We start from the raw sequence: 20,607 nt of genomic DNA, 5'->3' as shown, positions 1-20,607 counted from the left end.
ATCCATTTCCATGCTGCCTTCAGAAGGGGTCTATGGAAATGAAATTCTGGTTATGCCACTTTCTGGCTTAAAACTCCTCAATGACTCCCCATTTCTTAAAAGGATAAAAATCCAAGATCTTTGCTATGGCATACAAAACCCTACAGGTCTATTTCTCTAGTCTTATCATTTATTCCATCCCATCTTCATCTTTCAGACTTTTTGCTTCACTAATACCTACTTATGTGCACTTTCTTAAACATGTCATGTTTCTATCATGGATTGGTGCAGATGCTGGAATGTTTCAATTATCTTCCATTTGTATGGGGAATTGCTACTCATCTTTTATCTTCCTCTCTGCAAAGTTCTTTGACTCCTAAATAGAGCTCATGGCTCCTCTGTATTATTTTTGAACTTTGTATATTATTCTATTATTGCATATACTGTACTGCACTGTCATTTGTTTACATGTTCTTCTCCTTTACTAGCCAGTGATTCCTTCAGGGATGACAAGGACTGAAGGAATCAACTCTGGATCCTTATTCCTGGTGTGGAGTAGTATTCCAATATACATTTTTTTAAAAATGAACTAAAGAACTTTTAAAACTGTATATTGTAGAAATGTTGAACATAAATATAATAATTATTATTATTACTTTACTTCTATTCCAGTTCCTCTGTGTCTCACACCTTCTCTCCCTTTTGTTACCTACCTGTAGGATACATTTTCCTCTGGACCTCAGTCCCTGTGGCTGATTCCACACTCTGTTTCCATATATCCTTGTCATAATCTGTCTCCTAGGACTGCTAACCAATTGAAGGCTGCTGCACCACCCTTATTTGTTTTCTACCTGCTTGTGGAACTCTCACCATCAGCCCATCTGCCATTGGCCCTCACTGATGCCAATTTCCTACAGCCAGCCTCCAAAACCCTTCCCATCTCCTTTCTCTTACTGCTGGAACCTTTTAGGGTCAACTGCCATGCTCTGGAAGGTCTATCTAATACTTCTTGGTCTGTTGTATTTCATTTGTCAACTAAGCCTCAATTGTGAGAGCTGTCATAAGTAGAGGTTAGTTCAGAGGCGTTATTAACTTTTAATCCTTTTTGCTGCCCCCTCCACCTTTTTTAGAGAGAGAGAAAACATGAGTGGGGAGGGGTAGAGTGAGAGGGAGAGAATCACAAGCAGGCTTCATGCTCAGCATGGAGCATGATTCTGAGCTCATGACCTGAGCTGAAATCAAGAGTCAGATGCTCAACCAAAAAGAACCACCCAGGCACCCCAATCCTTCTTGCCCTTTTAAGCCACAATCTAGCTTAAAGAGTAGAGAGTTTCATGTAGTTAAAAAAGTTAAAAAGGCATAATTATACTGTGACTTGGTTTCTTTATATTGGGAAGTATAGAGAGGACACACTGAGTTACTGAAGACATTCCCATGTGTATTTAACATACATCTAGACAAAACAAAACAAAAATATTTTGTCAATCTAGCAGTTTAATATATTTAGGATGTATCCACATTAACAAGATGAAAGTAGCACAGCACAGTAGATGAATGTACAAGCACTGGGGTCCAACAGACCTGAGTTAAAGTTCTGGCTCACAAATTTACCAGATCTGTGATCTTTGGACAAGTTATTTAGCCCCTTTGGGTCTTAGTTTCCTCATCTGTAAAATGGGCATGTCACAGATACTTACTTCATAGGGTTCTGAGGACCAAATGAAATAATATACATGTGATGCTTAGGATATTGTCTGGTACACAGAAAATGCTCAGTGAATGGTAGCTTTAGAAAATGTGACACCTAAAATTTCCCTCTCCCTCAATGGCATGAGGAAGTGAACGATACTGCAATATGTGAGCAACTTGATAGGTCATATGATCTATAAAACTAGTCTTCAATTTACAAATTCTGTACCAAAAGTCATAAACAAATTGCTAATATGCCATAAAGACAACATTCTAAATGGTGGTTAGGCTGCCCACATCAGCCAATTTAAACCATTTTACACCTGAAATATAATACAAAGAGTACATTACTATATAATTATTCTTGTTCTCGTGGTAGTGGCACCTCCTAGGAGATGGGGGCTCCTGAAGGAGGAGTGAGCTATCAATGATCTTGGGAGTAGAGAACTATAGACCAGTCTGTTCATCAGTATGTGTGGGTAAATGAGACACTACCTGTATTAAGAAAAGAGATATCATATGTCAGTTTCAGAAAAAAAAGAAAAAACTGAAGTAACAAACTATAAATACCAGCAAGTCACAGAATCACAATTTTCACTTAGGCTACTTATGCTAGCATCACTGTGGTGATAATAATGTCTTGGTGTGCTCCTCCTGCACACAACTTTAACTTGTATTAAACACAGACCACTTTATATTTTTTAGTATGTTTTCAAATCATAAATAGTTCCATATAAACAAGGGAGACAGGTCTATGCTATGCGACATCTATACATTTACAAATAGGAAAAGCAGCTGCAAACTTGCTAACTGGTAAAATAAAGCATTTGTGAAAAAAAAAAAGAAGTCTGCAGGTGCTTATGATTACTACATAGACAAAGCCTAGGTGATGCTCTAAGAGCTTTTATAGACAATTTGGAAAACAGAAGTTATCAATTAGTGACTAGGCTGAACATAGGATGAAATACTGGAATTAGAACACAAGTTTATTTAAATACACTGGCTATTTGTAAATATTATTACTGATGCCCTTCAAAATAGGTATTATTTCTCCCCAAACTGATGTGAGGTTTAAAGCTATATAACAATTTAAAACTACTCACATTTACTAGTATATAATTAGTACCAAAAGTAGCATTATTATTGTTTTATACTAGGATAACACTGAAATCTACCTTCTTGGGAAGCAAATTACCTCATAACAAAATTATCCTTTAATTATAATCTTCTAGCTGGTTGTTAAGATCACATTAGCATTTGTATAATAAGTCCTTATGTAAAAATCCTTCCCATTTTGGTTAAAAACCATTACAGTCCACTCAGGAATAAAAATGACCTAAGCTAGGGGCACCTGGGTGGCTCAGTCAGTCAAGCATCCTACTCTTGATTTCAGCTCAGGTCATGATCTCAGAGTCAGGAGATGGAGCCCTGCATCAGGCTCTGTGCTCAGTGGGGAGTCTGCTTCTCTCCCTCTCTCTCTGCCCCTCTGCACACATGCTCTCTAAAATTAATAAATAAATCTTTTTTAAAAAATGACCTAAGCTATCTGCCTGAAAACATGTTGGCGATTCTGCTTGGGAAAAAATGGAACATCAAAGCAAAAATGCCTTGGTCATTTTAAGCCATAAATGTGGAACTTGAACCATCTCAGGTTCCTATTAAACTAATAGAATGAATGATGGATGACCTCCCACTTTTTATATCACTGATTGAATAGGATTATCAAGGATCACCACTAGACTCTGAAGAGAGAAACAAAGAATGAGGCAAAAACACTATAGATACATGGGGTCATGGCCTTGTTACTATGATTAAAAATTAAAGGGTCAATGAGGCCATTTGCTCCTATGAGATCCCTGCCACTAGTTGGATTGAAACTTCCATCTGTGGTCTTAATGTTAAATTATTCACTTACTGATTCAATAGACAGATATGCCAACTGTATCTGTGAAAAGTTTAGACTTGTGCCTCAAAAAAATATATTTTATGTTCTTCTCTTCCTGTCAGGTACAAAGAAGTGTATTTATATATACAAATGGATCTTCATCTGAATGGAATCATAGTTCACTTTTGTCAGCTTGTGTTGGCTTGTGCTGTACCAGTTCATAGCCCTGCCCAGAAGTGCTGTCACAAAATTCCACCTTGATTTAACATATTCCTCAGCAGCTATGACAGTAACTTTTGGGACACCAGCTTGTGTCAAAACATTAAAGGAATCATGTTAACTCTGAAAAACTATAAGTTACATGTTCTTTTCCAAAATAAAATGTTTTAAGATCATTTAAAAATTATATTTTGTATGTGATTAGTTACTTAGTTACACTCCTTTTAAAATGACTCAGAGGTTAACAAAGAAAAATGGTTAGTGATTTCAAAATAATAAAACAATAGGCCTACAGTTTAAATTAGAAGGAGGGCATGTACTGCATGGAGCACTGGGTGTTATACGAAAACAAACTGTGGATCACTACATCAAAAACTAATGATGTACTGTATGGTGACTAACAAAATAAAATTAAATTAAAAAGAAGCAATATTTCTTTAGAAAACTGGCCAAACTTTAATTTTTCAGAATATGTATTTCTAACGTCTTCCATCCTTATTCCCACAATGGAACTCATAAATGCTCTCTTGCAAATTCATCATTATAGTCCAGAATGTGAAAATACTGGATACTATATTTAAAGTATATTTAAAGAAGTTTGGTCATTTATAGGAAAAAGTTTGGGGGCAAGTTACAGAGATGGTGTTAAATGACAGAGACACTTTTCTAGTCTTTTTTCCCACATCCCAGAGGAAAAAAACAATTCACTTTCCCAACCACACCAACTTTTTAACACAAAATGAGAAACACAAACAGCTTACCTGTTTGACTGCATTATCATTTCCTAAACCACAGTCTGGGCCAGAGCAGACATAAACGTTGGACGGTAAATCATTATAAGAGTTCCTGCTGACATCTGAAGAATCTCTCATATTGAAGTAAAGAGCCCACAGAAGTCTTGGTTTTTCAACTTCTTCATTTTCTAAATGTAGACATACATTTTACTTACATCTATAGCACAATAAGCCTGTCAATTAATACAATATGTAGCCAATTACTAACAAAGCCATGACTATATAGTGTAGTAAATCAGAGCTTTGTATGTAAAAAATAGTAAATCTTTATCCACACGCTCTAATACATGTATATATTTCAAGCAATGATGGCTTTTCAACCTAAGACAAGTCAGATTTTAAAAATTATTTTGATTACTAGTAAGTTACTTAGATGTAACTCCAATTGTGTTCTCTTGAATTTCTATTATTTCTCCACAGTAGTATCAAAGCATTTCTGAACACATTTATCCTTAAATTATGCCACTGAAGAAGATAAATTTTTTTATGTTTCACATAAACAAACTAACTTGAAAAAATTATTAAGTCAATGATCTATACAGGATTATGAGATGTCCAGAAGACATCTATAGCGACAGGAAGTAGATTAGTGGTTACTTAGGGCTGGGGGAATTGGGGTGAGGGATGACTGCTAACAGGCGTGGGGTTTCTATTTTGGGTGATGGAAATATTCTAGAATTGACTGTGGTGATGTTTGAACCATTTGGTGAATATATTAAAAAACATTGAATTTTACACTTTAGGTGGGTGAACTGTATAGTACCGTGGATTATATCTCAATAAAGCAGTTATTAAAAATAGTATATAAAGGATTAGCACATTGATACCATAACTCACTAGGACTTTGTCCTACTAGATTATAAAAGTAATGGCAACCAACAACAAAAATAAGGTTGTGAGACTTAAAGTTGTTTTAGCACATACTCTCTCATTTAACAGTGAACATCTATTATGTGTGTTAGGCTTGGGCTAGGAGACAGAGATGCACAGATAAAGCAGAGTTAGTCCTTAGTCTCCTGATTTTTCATGTTCCCTAATACAGAGGGCCTAGCACAAAACAGACGTTCAATGAAAAATTTCTATATTTATTTTCATCCTGTTTTCAGGTATAATCAAAGTATGATGTGCTTATTAAAAGGTTCTACTTTATTAATACCTAAAACCTATTCTTTGCTATCTTAATAATTATTTCCTTGCCACTCTTCCTCAGAAATGTTATAAATTTTCTTTGCTTGAAAACACAAAATATTGCTGTTAATATATTTACTGACTACAGAATTTTCTTTAGCCTGAATCTGAACAAAAATTCAAATTCTGTACGGTGATAGCAATAGATGTATATAAGATTACCCAAGACCATGGGGTACCTTGTGAATCATAAAGAAAATACAAAACGTATAATTATCTAGTTAATTAGCTCTTATTGTTAAATTGGTAATTAATGTAGTGAAATTCACAGCTAATTGCAGTTTTCCATTAATAAGAATGCCCAATTCCCCAATTCAGGATAAACACGATTTTGTTATATTTAAAATATCTCCGGGTGCCTGGGTGGCTCAGTTGGTTAAGCGACTGCTTTCGGCTTGGGTCATGATCCCGGAGTCCTGGGATCGAGTCCCACATCGGGCTCCCAGCTCAGTGGGGAGCCTGCTTCTCCCTCTGACCCTCTCCCCTCTCATGCTGTTTCTCTCTCACTCGCTCTCTAATAAATAAATAAATAAATAAAATCTTTTTAAAAAATAAATAAATAAAATAAAATATCCTCACTACAAGAATACCAAATATGTTATTTTTCTAGTTCATTTTGAATAATCCATAATTATTAGTGTGACAGGATGAAGAAACTCTGAATGGAAGAAGTGATTCCTTATGATGTCCCTTCCTAATGCTAAAACCTATTGAGTCTAAGGTATCACTAACTTCATGTAAACACATGACAGATGGTGAAACCTATTTACTGACAAAATAAAGGAACTTAAGGAACTCATACTTCACAGCTAAAACCATATGGCTCTTAGTAAATCTATTGATTTTCAGTTTAGTTTCACTAAATTTTATGGGAAGACAATTAAACATATCGCCTGTGATTTGCAACACCAGACTCCAGGAGCACTGCAGAAAGAAAAGTGGGCTAAGGTCTGGAATTCCTTTAATATTGCCCAGTCCATTTCTAAGCATACATTAAGAGAGTTTATCTTGTATTTCATGAAAGTTCCAGCTCAAAGGAGGGCTTTCACTCAAAAGAAGTTGGGAAAAATGAATAATCCAATAGACTATAGGAAAGAAATTTCATAGAGGTTGAAGCACTGAGAAGGAACCATGAGAGAGATAAAAAGTTGACATAGGCTGAAGATAAATGCTCTAGATAGAAGGGAGTTATCAGGCTTTGACCTTAAAACCCTCAAGAAGACATATAATTGCTTCATCTTTCTTTGAGGTCAGCTGGAAGGCAGAGAGATAGTTGAAAAAATAACATGCAGTTGTGAACTACACAGTTGTCAAAAAAATATTAAAGCTGCTGAGGTTTGGCTAGGAATATATCACCTAACCAGGAGTAGAACTGGTTTTCTGTAATAGCTCATTTCATCAGTTAGATAATGTAAAGGACTGAACAAGTAAAAGGTAATTTAGAATAAGAACTTAGGCAAATTAAACTGAGATAAGTACAAAATAAGGTAGGCAGAAAAAAAAATCAACAATGTCATACCAAATACAAGCAATAAATGGTCTACAGTTACATGCCATATTTAGGAAGAGACTATTTTAGCAACATAGAGCAGTGTGAGGACAAGAGTGTAAGAGACTGTCACAGCTGTGACCTACTCTGGATACAACAAATACAAAAAGGAATTAAGATAAGGCATTTGACTTCTGAGTCCAACAATTACCTAACGTCCTTATCAGCCACGAACCTCAAAATAACACCTGTAAGAGTAATTTTTGTTTTTAGGTAGTTTTGTATTTTGAGATAGGACATGAGTGAGATGGGATGAGATAATTCCACATGCCATGCACAATCAAGGGAAAAAGAGAACATGGTGCAGTAATGATACTACACTGTAGACATTTCAATATATAGTACTAATGAAATTCTTCTTTCAATTCATACAGGAAATCTCAACTTCCTGGGTAAAATAAGAAACCATTTAGGATAGTTATACCATTGCTCACTCAGTCCTTTGAAGGATATTCTGAAGTCTGGAAGAACTAATCCAGACTGGTATGAATGGTGAGCAATCACCTAATTTTCTTACCTATGCAATCAGGTTGATTAGACATAGTAACAGCTGAAATTTCTTTGGACAAGGAAATAGGGAAGGGTTTAGAGATCTCTGATGTTCTTAAAGGAGGCTGGGAGGTAGGGCTCTTGGAAGTATTGGTACAACTGCATCTTAAGACAGCGTACGTCAAGAGCTCCAGCTGATACCTTAAATGTGAAAAAGTAAGTAGAAGGAATAGAGGGAATACCATTCACAAACCTACTGAAATTTCTTAGATACACCAGCAAAGAAGTACTGTATTTGAGAAGAGAACATGATCTTTTACAATAAATAAACTTCCTTGCAAGGTAACTAGGCTGACTTTCACAAAGGCTTATGAAGTGCAGCACTAAACAGAATGTAGAACTCTAAAAGAAAAAATAAGCTCAAGTGATGTTATTCCTTTGGCACACATTTTAAAACAAACATTAGGAGAAGGAAGGGAAAAATGAAGGGGGGGAATCGGAGGGGGAGGTGAACCATGAGAGACTATGGATTCCGAGAAACAAACTGAGGGTTTTAGAGGGGAGTGGGGTGGGGGAATGGGTTAGCCTGGTGATGGGTATTAAGGAGGGCATATATTGAATGGAGCACTGGGTGTTATACGAAAACAATGAATCATGATCACTACATCAAAACTAATGATGTATTGTATGGTGACTAACATAATAAAATAAAATTAAATTAAAAAAATAAAAAAACTATTTACAATGCTCTAAAGCATAAGATTTCTTATTACTATTAAATAATTAAAACATAATAATAAAAGCCACTAATCTGTTAAAATAGGTGCTTTTGCTACAGAGAAGAATGTGCTTTAATGCACTAAAAGTTGATATTGCTCATAAAGTTCTTTCTCATTTAGGCAGGAAAATGAATTGAGCTCTCTTCTCCAGGTGACTTTGCCTCTTTGACCTGCCATGGCCCAGTGCTCACTTTATCTGGTGATTCATTTTCAATAACTCCAACAGTATTTGTTCTGACATTTTAATTAAAATATGACCACTACCTCATCCTGATGATAAAAAGGTCTATGTGTCAGTGAAAACTAGCTTTTTAGTGCCTCAGTGCACCTGAGGACCCCTCTGAGCACATAGTTCTTACTAAAGAATTTCACTCAGGTTCTAAACAATATATCATTTCAAAATGGGATCACTTTAACCATTAGGATTAATGTTTAAAAATCTAAAATGACTAGAGGATGCTAAATAATGAATATGTAATTTCCTCAGCTTGTTTTTTTTTAAAAGAAAATTAAATGCATTTAAAACGTGAAGAGCAATGATCCAAGATTCAAATTTAGTGTATTATTGGGACTATCACAAAATGAAATTAAAACAAAAAATTATGAAAAATTTCAGAAACAAGGAAAAAATTCAGTTTTGAAAAGCAAGGTAATCAAAGCCAAGGATAAAACCATGATTCCATATTAGGTTTAAGAATATTATCAGGTATCAAAACTTTGCAATCAAATTTTTAACAATAATTCAAACACTTATATATGAGACTTTCCAATGAATAAAATGTAAATATGAAACAAACTAAATTCCAAAGTGAAATAAAGTTTCAGATTTCAGGATTTTGTTCACGTAGCTGAAAAAGAAACTAATTATACTGATATTAGTTCTTAAAACGGAGTTTTCTTATGTAAATATAAATGCCCCACAACATACTATCTCTGCCTTAAGAAAACAAATAAGACACATAGGAAATGAACTAAAAGAAAATACAACAGGTAGGAGTAAATAAATGGTTGCCTGAACAAACATAACATCCAAAAGAAATAAAGATATATGACTCAGTGAGGAAACTGGTCATGATTCAAGTGGACATGCAAACCCTAAAATGAAAATCACCCTCGCTTCATATAAATGAATAATATCCATTAGGCTACTTTTTGATCACTTACACCCTAAATACACTACAAATAATTTGCTCCATTCATAGCTACAAGAGCTCCCCTATGATACTAGGAGAAAAATTTAAAACTTTGTGGTTGAAAAACATTTTTCCACTATGAGTAAGTAGCACAGTGGCACATATATTTTGAGAGCTAAATATTTATCACATCACTAGCAAGCTATACATTAAAGGACAATTATTAGAGGAGGGATTCCTACATTTGTCAATTAATATTGTAATATTATCTCAGCTTTCTTTTAAATGAAGATAACTTTTTCTGATAAAGGTATACTCTTTGTGTAATATCTGTAAAATGAAGAAAATTAAAAGGAAAAAAATAAAAGTTGTCCATAATTCCACCAAAACTGAGAGATTTACAGGCAGTCTTTTTTCTACACATGTGAGTATGTATGCATATAAAAGTATATTTTTTGCACCTAATTATACATGTTGTGTGTAAAACATATTTTTCCTTTACCATTACAGAGTGAACATTTTCCCATTTTTAGGAAGAGAATGTGCTCCTTCATGCTACTAAAATGTGTAATACATCACATTTCAGTCCAGGTTGCAGAAACCTTCACGAGATATCTAAGAGGAGTAAAGTTGTTATATTACCTTTTCATCATGAATTGCTGATTATTATTCTTACCTATCTCCGTTTCAGTATATGGAGTAAACAATTTCTGCACAACTGGTTCTAAATCTTCTCTTGCTGTTTTAGAAGATGTACAAGTCAAATGAACCAAATCTGTTTAAAAAAAAAATGTATCTTGAGTTCCTATTACACACATTTGGCACTAAACTGGTGCCAGGGGAAAGAGAGAGCTAAGCAAGTCATGGCTCCTGCCTTTAAGGAATTTATAATCTAGTGATGGGAACATGTAGAAACCGTAACAACATGCTATATGTGTTAATAGCTAAAATATGTGTTAACTAATAAAGAGCACACTAAGACCCAAGAGGAAGTAGCAGTTGGTGGTTCATTTTGTAAAACTAGCAGAGTAGAAAATCTTAGCAAACCATTTATTCATAGAAAGAACTTAACTTATCCTTATAACATTCCCAAAGAGGCTGGATAAAGGACTGCTAAGCAAAGTAGAAGTATGTAAAAAAGATTGAAATGGAGTATTTACCTAGAGAACACACTTCATATTCTTCAGATGGAAGAATCCATTTATATAAACTTTACTGATAAGTTAACATATCTATTCATTATAGGGTTTTCTAAGAAACCTTTTTGGGGAACACTGCTGGCTAGGTTTGAGTGATACATATACTTGAAAGTCCATAAAATGGCACAAATTAAAGCAGTATATAGTATTTTCAGAAATCCCAAATCACTTCCTTTTTCCATTTACAGATTCATGGGGCCTGGCCTTGGAGAATGTTTGCATTAGAGAATATCATGAACAAAAAAGGCCCTTCATAGGAGTAAAGTACGGTAGCCTAATACACTTAGAATCGCTAAAGCCCAACACACAAATATAAAGGAAGGACAAAAAGTTCTGTGTACTGAAAGAAAGGACTAAGGGGATCCCTAAATGGGAGAAATTCTTATGGTCCAGGAAAGGGCTTGGGGTAGGATAAAATAATAACAGAAAGAATATATTAGAGAACAGTATAAGTACTGAGAAATTCTTTCCCCTAAAAAACCAGTAGAAAAGTATACTCACTTCTTTTCTGAAAGTTTAGACCAGTAGACTTTTTTTTTTAAAACCCAGGAAGACAGTTCAAAGCTTATCATGGAAGTTGACGTCAGAAGTGGATGCTCATTATTAAAATTCCATTCTAAGCATAAATTGAGGACTCTTAATAACCATCTGAGCTAAAATCAAATTTTGTAGTATTTTTTTTTCAGGTCCACCAAAAAAAGTGATATTCTAAGAGGGTTTCTATTTTATTTGAGAATAGTTTTTACATGATTGTAACAATGATTCCTATTGATTCTGGGATATAGTAGGACGTATGGTACTAATCATTTCAAAAGGTATAATAACCTTCACAACAAAATTATTCCTAATTAACTAAAATTTTTCAAATGCCATATAACTTTGCTGGGAAGTTTAAACTCCCTAGGTAGTTGCTGAATTAAATGGGGTATATAACTACAAAGGCAGAAATTCCTGATAAAACTTCAGAGAAACTGTCCTGTCTCATAAAATACCAATACCCAGGCCAAAGTTCTCAATTTTTCAGTTCTTCCTATTCAATTAATGTGTACTAGAGAAAAAGCAGATGAACATGAATATAAATAAAAGTATATTTTTAATATCTTAAGGGTAGACTACTGGTTCCATTTAACAGGATATATAAAAGAAATATATACTGGAGTAATTACATCCTTATGTTTTGTAACAATATTATCATAGTTTGGTTCAGGGAGTGCCACCAAAAATTTCTAGTAGTCAAGTCAGATTATCACCTTACACTTAATGAATTTTATAACAATTCTTAGAAAGAGGAGTGCCTGGGTGGCTCAGCTGGTTAAGCATCTGCCTTCGGCTCAGGTCATGATCCTGGGGTCCTGGGATCAAGCCCCTTGTCCAGCTCCCTGCTCAGTGGGAAGTCTACTTCTCCCTCTTCCTTTGCCCCTCCCCCCAATCATGCTCTCTCTCTCTCTCTCTCAAATAATAAAATCTTTATTTTATTTACAAAATAAAATAAAAATAAAAAATATATAAAAAAGCAAAAAACAATTCTTAGAAAGAAATACTAAAACATTCATAACGTGAATTCTAATGTCTGAACATGGATTCTGATTAGATGCTACATTATTAATTGACCTAAAAATTTAAGGTATAAACAACTGTTTTTTTTTTTCTCCCTACACTTCCTGCTTTTCCTGTTATGATTAAAGTAATATAGACTACTACTTATTTAGAAAGTTATATATGAACCTCATGGTAACCACAAACCCAAAAACTATAACAGATACACCAAAAATTAGGAGAAAGAAAGCCAAACATAACACTACAGAAACTCATCAATCACGAAGAAAGTAAGAAAGCAAGAGAGGGAAAAGAACTACACAACAACCACAAAACAATGAACAAAATGGCAATAGAGATACCTAGCAATAATGACTTTAAATGTATTATGTGACTTTAATTCTTCTCCACAAAATTAACTTGCTCAATAAATGCTAAAAATGACTACAAACTACATCAGATGGGGCAGGTGCTTTCCTAAAAGCATTACACTTATTAATACAAATCAAAAACTATTACTAAGATTGCAGAAGATACATCAGAAGTGAAAATATTACCCATTGGCATCATGTAATATTATAACTGACTCAAAATTTTTTAAACCTTGGCTCTAACTTTTATAAACTATGCTCCTTTTACTTCATTTAGCAACTGCTTAAAATCTTAATGGTCTTAAAGATGATGAAATGTATTTTCTATCACAATTTCTCTGCTGGCAATAATACTTAGATTTGATTGGCATTAAAGAAGCCTTAGTGCAATATAAGCTTTAATTCATAGAATAAAACAGTAACACTTGAAAAAGTTTGGGGAACAGAGTGCTAGTCACAATCAGTACCACTGAAACAAAGATATCTGAAATTCACAAGTCTGACATCACTCAACACGAAACTAGAAATACCACCATGCTTTCATTTTAGTTCTCTAAAACTTCTTGTTCAAATCTGCATCTGTCCCAATGAAGTGAGACGCTCCCACAAAAGACCAGTGCAGGCCCCCGCCACAGCACTTCCCTAAAGTTTGGAGTTTTAAAAGTTAGCAGGCTTGGGGTAAATACCTAGTAGTGCAATTGCTGGGTCCTACGGTAGCTCTATTTTCAACTTTTTGAAGAACCTCCATACTGTTTTCCAGAGTGGCTGCACCAGCTTGCATTCCCACCAACAGTGTAGGAGGGTTCCCCTTTCTACGCACCCTCGCCAAAATCTGCTGTTTCGTGACTTGTTAATTTTAGCCATTCTGACTGGTGTGAGGGGGTATCTCATTGAGGTTTTGATTCGGATTTCCCTGATGCCGAGCGATGTTGAGCACTTTTTCAAGTGTCTGTTCGCCATTTGGATGTCTTTGGAAAAATGTGTGTTCATGTCTTCTGCCCATTTCTTGATTGGATTATTTGTTCTTTGGGTGTGGAGTTTGTTAAGTTCTTTATAGATTTTGGACAGTGCTCACCATAGCACATACTCTCTCCAATGTCTATCACCCAGCAACCCCATCCCTACCACTCCCCACCACTCCAGCAACCCTTAGTTTGTTTCCTGAGATTAAGAATTCCTCATATCAGTGAGATCATAAGATACATGTCTTTCTCTGACTTATTTCGCTTAACATAATACCCTCTAGTTCCATCTACGTCGTTGCAAATGGCAAGATTTCGGTTTAATTGATAGCTGCGTAATATTCCTTTTTTTTTTTTTTTAAAGATTTTATTTATTTATTTGAGAGAGAGAGAATGAGAGACAGAGAGCATGAGAGGGAGGAGGGTCAGAGTTGGAGAAGCAGACTCCCCGCCGAGCAGGGAGCCCGATGCGGGACTCAATCCCGGGACTCCAGGATCATGACCTGAGCCGAAAGCAGTCGCTTAACCAACTGAGCCACCCAGGCGCCCCTGGCTGCGTAATATTCCATTGTATATATAGACCACATCTTCTTTATCCATTCATCTGTTGATGGACATCTTGGCTCTTTCCATAGTTTGGCTATTGAGGACATTGCTGCGATAAACATTGGGGTGCACATACCCCTTCGGATCACTACATTTGGGGGGTGGGAGGGATGGGGTGGCTGGGTGATAGACAATGGGGAGGGTATGTGCTATGCTGAGCGCTGGGAATTCTGTAAGACTGATGAGTCATATACCTGTACCTCTGAAACAAATAATACATTATATGTTAAAAAGAAAAAAAGTAGGAAGGGAAAAATGAAGGGGGGGAATCAGAGGGGGAGACGAACCATGAGAGACTATGGACACTGAGAAACAAACTGAGGGTTCTACAGGGGAGGTGGGTGGGGGTATGGGTTAGCCTGGTGATGGGTATTAAAGAGGGCACATATTGAATGGAGCATTGGGTGTTATATGCAAACAATGAATCATGGAACACTACATCAAAAACTAATGATGTACTGTATGGTGATTAACATAACATAGTAAAATAAAATTTTAAAAAAATAAATAAATAAAGCGCCCGTCCTGCACCATTTAAAAAAAAAAAAAGTTAGCAGGCTTGGCTGGAATAGAGCCCAAGTGCACTGCACTGCTCCAGGCAGGCAAGCAACACAGAGGCAGCATGAAAACACGTATCTGAAAAACGCTTGCAACACACAAGAAGAAATTATTCCCTCTTCTGGGAGTGCTTCCCTGAGAACAGCAGAACAGAGACCACTCTCCACGGACAAAGGATGGCTGGCTGGTGCCATTTCCCTCCTCCACCAAGTCCTACCCACCCTGCACTCTGTTGGAACTACTTTTCTCCTGCAACTGTGCATAAGTCCCAGTGCAACAGGCCCCTGCCCCAGAAAACCAATAGAAACCCCCCCACACACAACGTATACTGACCGGAGAGTTCAGCAAGGCTTCAGTTCTAGTGGAAGTAGCACCAGATCTCATTTAACAAGTAGACCAGAGTATGCCTAGTTAAAACTCCCTACACACTGGCCAAGGTCCAAACAATCCACATTGCAGGCAGAGAGCCTCTGCAGAGGCTTGCCTGAAGGAGAGAACAGTGGAAACACAGTAGCAGAGTGCACACAGCACACACCAGATACACTTGCCAGGCCCTGGACACTATATGACACCCTCATAAAGCCATTACTCTCTGGAGAAGGAAACATAACAGACTTTTCTAAAACAGAGAAGAAGATAGAGACTTACATAAAACGCCAAGATGGAAGAATTCATCTCAAAAGAAAGAACAAGAAAAGTTCACAGCCAGGAATGTAATTTAAACAGATGTAAGTGGGGAGCCTGCTTCTCCCTCTGCCACTACTCCCCTGCTTGTGCTCTCTCTCTGATAAATAAATAAAATCTTTAAAAAAAAGATTTCTGGGGTTGTGTCAGAAGGACACAGGAGCACTGGCCAAAGGTTCGAAAGACCGGGAAAAGATGGTGGAGGAGTAGGGGTCTCTATTCCAACCGGTCCCCAGAATCGAGCTGGATATCCACCAGACCACTGTGAACACACAAGAAATCAACTTGAGATGTAAGAAGATAGATCTGGAATTCTACAAACAGAATATTGCAGGTGGCTGGTTTCGAGGTAGGAAGAGGGGAGCCATGATTCTGCGGGCAGATATCCGAAGATAAACGGAAGGGGAAGGGAGCCGAGCCCTCGGGATCCTACACGGCAAGTGAGCGACAGCATCCCGAGCTGCAGACAGGGCACAGACTCGCAGACCGGTAGCAACAGGGAAAGGACTTTAGGGCGACCCAGGGACTGAAGCTGGAGTGGAGGGGCCGCGTGTATGAACTGGGGGCAGCTGTCGGATTCAGAAGCACAAAGGGCAGAGACATGCCCCAACCTGGAGGTGAGGACTGGGAATGCTGCGGAGGGGCGCACAACCCAAGATGCTGCAGTTTATAGCAGCACAGAAAGAAACGGAGATAGCGTGGCCTGGAGAGCTCACTGAAGAACAGACTGTGATCTCTCTGCTCTGAGGCAGAGGGCTGGAAAAGGCCTCTTCTGCTCTGACTCTCCAGAGAACAAAAGCCCCAAAAAACTGGTCTGCACTGAGCCCATCCCCCACCACAGGGGGGGCAGGGCAACTCTGCCCCAACAGGGTTGCCTGAGTAACAGTGTGGCAGGCCCCTCTCCCAAAGACAGGCTGGGAAAACAAGAGGCCAGCAACCCTAAGGTTCCTAGAAAACAGGTGCATTTTGCTTGGGTTCTCGTCAATAATTTGGACTCTATACATTCCCTCAACCACCCCTCAAGAGAATGACTAGGAGGAGGAACCCCCAAAATAGGAAAGACTCAGAGACTATGACTTATGCAGAAGATTTACAAATGGATGCAGATATAACCAAGATGTCGGAGACGGAATTCAGGCTAGCAGTTGTAAAGACAATCGCTAGAATGGAGAAATCAATTAATGGCAACAGAGAGTCTCTAAGGGCAGAAATGAAAGCTGAACTGGTAGAACTTAAAAATGCTATCAATGAGATCCAATCTAATCTAGATAATCTAACAACTAGGGTAAGCGAGGCAGAAGAATAAATTAGTGACCTAGAAGACCAACTAATAGACAAAAAGGGAAAAGAGGAGGCCAGGGAAAAACAACTCAGAATCCATGAAAATAGAATCAGAGAAATAAGTGACACCATGAAAGGTTCCAATGTCAGAATCATTGGGATCCCTGAGGGGGTGGAGACAGAGAGAGGACTAGAAGATATATTTGAGCAAATTGTAGCTGAGAACTTCCCTAACCTGGGGAATGAAACAAACATTCGTGTCCTAGAGGCAGAGAGGACCCCTCCCAAGATCAAGGAAAACAGGCCAACACCCCGGCATGTAATAATAAAACTTGCAAATCACAGAACCAAGGAAATCATCTTAAGGGCAGTTAGGGGAAGAGATTCCTTACGTCCAGAGGGAGGAACATCAGAATAACGTCAGACCTATCCACAGAGACCTGGCAAGCCAGAAAGGCCTGGCAAGACATATTCAGGGTACTAAGCGAGAAGAACATGCAGCCAAGAATACTTTATCCGGCAAGGCTGTCATTTAGAATGGATGGAGAGATGCAGAGCTTCCAAGACCGGGAGAAACTGAAAGGATATGTGACCACTCTGATGGCCTTGCAAGAAATATTAAGGGGGTTCTATAAAAGGAGGAAGACCCGAAGAGTGATACAGAAAAGAAACTGGGGCACCTGGGTGGCTCAGTCATTAAGCATCTGCCTTCAGCTCAGGTCATGGTCCCAGGGTCCTGGGTTTGAGCCCCACATGGGGCTCCCTGCTCCGCGGGAAGCCTGCTTCTCCCTCTCCCACTCCCCCTGCTTCGGTTCCCTCTTTTGCTGTGTCTCTCTCTGTCAAATAAATAAAATATTTATTAAAAAAAGAAATTTACAGGGACAATCTATAAAAACAAGGTCTTCACAGGCAACATGATGACAATTAATTCATATCTTCCAATAATCACTCTCAACGTGAATGGCCTAAATGCTCCCATAAAACGGCACAGGGTTGCAGATTGGATAAAAAGACAGGACCCAGCCATATGCTGTCTACAAGAGACTCATTCTGAACCTAAAGATACATCCAGACTGAAAGTGAAGGGATGGAGATCCATCTTCCATGCCAGGGGACCTCAAAAGAAAGCTGGGGTAGCAATTCTTATTTCAGACAAATTAGATTTCAAACTAAAGTCTGTAGCTAGAGACACAGAAGGACACTATATCATTCTTAAAGGGTCTATCCAACAAGATCTAACAACTGTAAATATCTACACCCCCAACATAGGAGCAACCATCTACATAAGCCAACTGTTCACCAAAATAAAGAGTCATACTAATAACAATACGTTAATTGTAGGAGACCTCAATACTCCACTCTCAGCAATGGACAGATCATCTAAGCAGAAAATCAACAAAGAAACAAGAGCTTTGAAGGACACACTGGACCAGATGGACCTCATATATATATGCAGAACATTCCACCCTAAAACAACAGAATAGTCACTCTTATCGAGCGCACATTGAATTTTCTCACAAAAGACAACATACTGGGTCACAAATCAGGTCTCAAATGATACAAAAGATTGAGATTATTCCCTGCATATTCTCAGACCATAATGCTTTAAAATAAACTCAATCACAAGAAAGAAGAGAAATAATTAAAATTAGAGCAGAAATCAATGAATTAGAAACCAGAAACACAGTAGATAAGATCAACGAAAGTAGTAGTTGGTTCTTTGAAAGAATTAATAAGATCGATAAACCACTGGCCAGACTTATCCAAAAGAAAAGAGAAAGGACCCAAATTAATAAAATTATGAATGAAAGGGAAGAGAGATCATGACTAACACCAAGGAAATAGAAACAATTAGAAATTATTATCAACAACTAAATGCCAATAAACCGAGCAATCTGGATGAAATGGATGCCTTCCTGGAAACCTATAAACTCTGAAGCCCGAAACAGGAAGAAATTGACAAACTGAAGAGGCCAATAATCAGTCAGGAGATTGAAGCAGTGATCAAAAACCTCCCAAAAAACAGGAGTCCAGGGCCTGATGGATTCCCTGGGGAATTCTACCAAACATTCAAAGAAGAAATAATATCTATTCTCCTGACGCTGTTTTTAAAAAAAACAGAAATGGAAGGAAATCTTCCAGACTCAGTCTATGATGCCAGCATTACCTTAATCCCCAAACCAGGCAAAGACCCCATCAAAAAGGAGAATTTCAGACCGATATCCCTGATGAATATGGATTCCAAAATCCTCAACAAAATCCTAGCTAATAGGATCCAACAATACATTAAAAGGAACATCCACCACGACCAAGTGGGATTTATCCCCGGCATGCAAGCATGGTTCAACATTTGCAAATCAATGAATGTGACAGAACACATTAATAAGAGAAGAGAGAAGAACCATATGGTCCTCTCAACTGATGCAGAAAAAGCATTTGACAAAATACAGCATCCTTTCCTGATGAAAACTCTTCAGAGTATAGGGATAGAGGGAACATTCCTCAAGTTCATAAAATCCATCTATGAAAAACTCACAGCGAATATCATCCTCAATGGGGAAAAGCAGAGAGCCTTTCCCTTAAGATCAGGAACACATCAAGATGCCCACTCTCGCCACTATTCTTCAACATAGTACTAGAAGTCCTAGCAACAGCAATCAGACAACAAAAAGAAATAAAAGGTATTCAAATTGGCAAAGAAGAAGTCAAACTCTTTTTTTTTTTTATAAAGGAACTCCATTTTTATTATAAGGAAAATCAAATTTTTTGAGAAAACCAATTTATGTATGAAATAATTATGTTCCCTTACAAAGTGACTTTTTAAGAATATAAAAGATAATTAAAATAAATCTATTTCTATCTTATCATGATTTTAGTTTATAACTGGAATATTGCCAAGTTTCTAAAAAGTTACACCACTAAATTGTTACCTTTCTTCTGTGTTCTGGTCAAAGAGCAGGCATAAAATTAGATTCTCTTAACTGGCCTATGACTTGAAAATCTCTTTGAAAATTATAATAAGATATGTAAAATATATACCTTCATCTAATTTTTTTTATGTTGTGGGGATGAATGATTTGCAAAATATGTTTAAAAAATCTTCCTATCCCCTGGAGCTTATTACTAAGAAAATTGAGACGACCAACTAGGTTGCTCTATTACTATCAAATAAATACATCAGCTAAAAAAGAAAATGGAATATTCACACCAAGTACATTCACTAACATAAGTGTGTTTGTGGTGAAGAGTTAGGATTACATGTTCATGTTGGACTGGGGTGGAAACAGAATTGGCAGTTATGGAATTAGACTTCTTTTATACTTGGTAGTTTGGACATCCTTCCTAAGGAGTTCATTTACTTTATTAGCAGGGGACATTTTTGGCTTTGACCATATCTGGGGGCTCTGAGGTAGTTAAAGGATATTTATAGGATCTCAGTAATTAGGACCTGCATGCACCTTACTTACAGCAAACCCACTGCTGAGGGGGGAATCTCTAGGCGCTGCCTGGCCCTTAGGCCTGAAAGTCCTAACAGCCACCTCTGGGTTGGTACGTGATGTCTTCTGGGCAATGAAAGGGTAGGATGGGGTTTGTATCCATCCCTGTGGGTTACATGCTTCCCTGAAACCTTGAGGATAGAGGCTACCCTACAATATGCTTTCTAAAAACTGTCTGCAGCAGTAAGAACAGCAAGAACATAAGATGT

General features: G+C 37.3%; 1 protein-coding gene across 1 annotated transcript in view; it reads right to left on the bottom strand.

Moving 5' to 3' along the window:
• The window catches only part of CHM (CHM Rab escort protein), a 209,070-nt gene that overhangs the window by 2,781 nt on the left and 185,682 nt on the right, over positions 1-20,607 (bottom strand). Inside the window, exons 13-14 of the mRNA XM_021691815.1 lie at positions 10,381-10,479; positions 4,534-4,694 (exon numbers count right to left, since the gene is read on the bottom strand). Coding sequence (XP_021547490.1) covers positions 4,534-4,694; positions 10,381-10,479 — 260 coding nt within the window. The remainder of the gene's footprint in view (positions 1-4,533; positions 4,695-10,380; positions 10,480-20,607) is intronic.

Source organism: Neomonachus schauinslandi, chromosome X, assembly GCF_002201575.2.
Source record: "Neomonachus schauinslandi chromosome X, ASM220157v2, whole genome shotgun sequence".
In the NCBI taxonomy this organism is placed as follows: Eukaryota; Metazoa; Chordata; class Mammalia; order Carnivora; family Phocidae; genus Neomonachus; species Neomonachus schauinslandi.
This window is presented reverse-complemented; position numbering and strand designations above follow the sequence as displayed.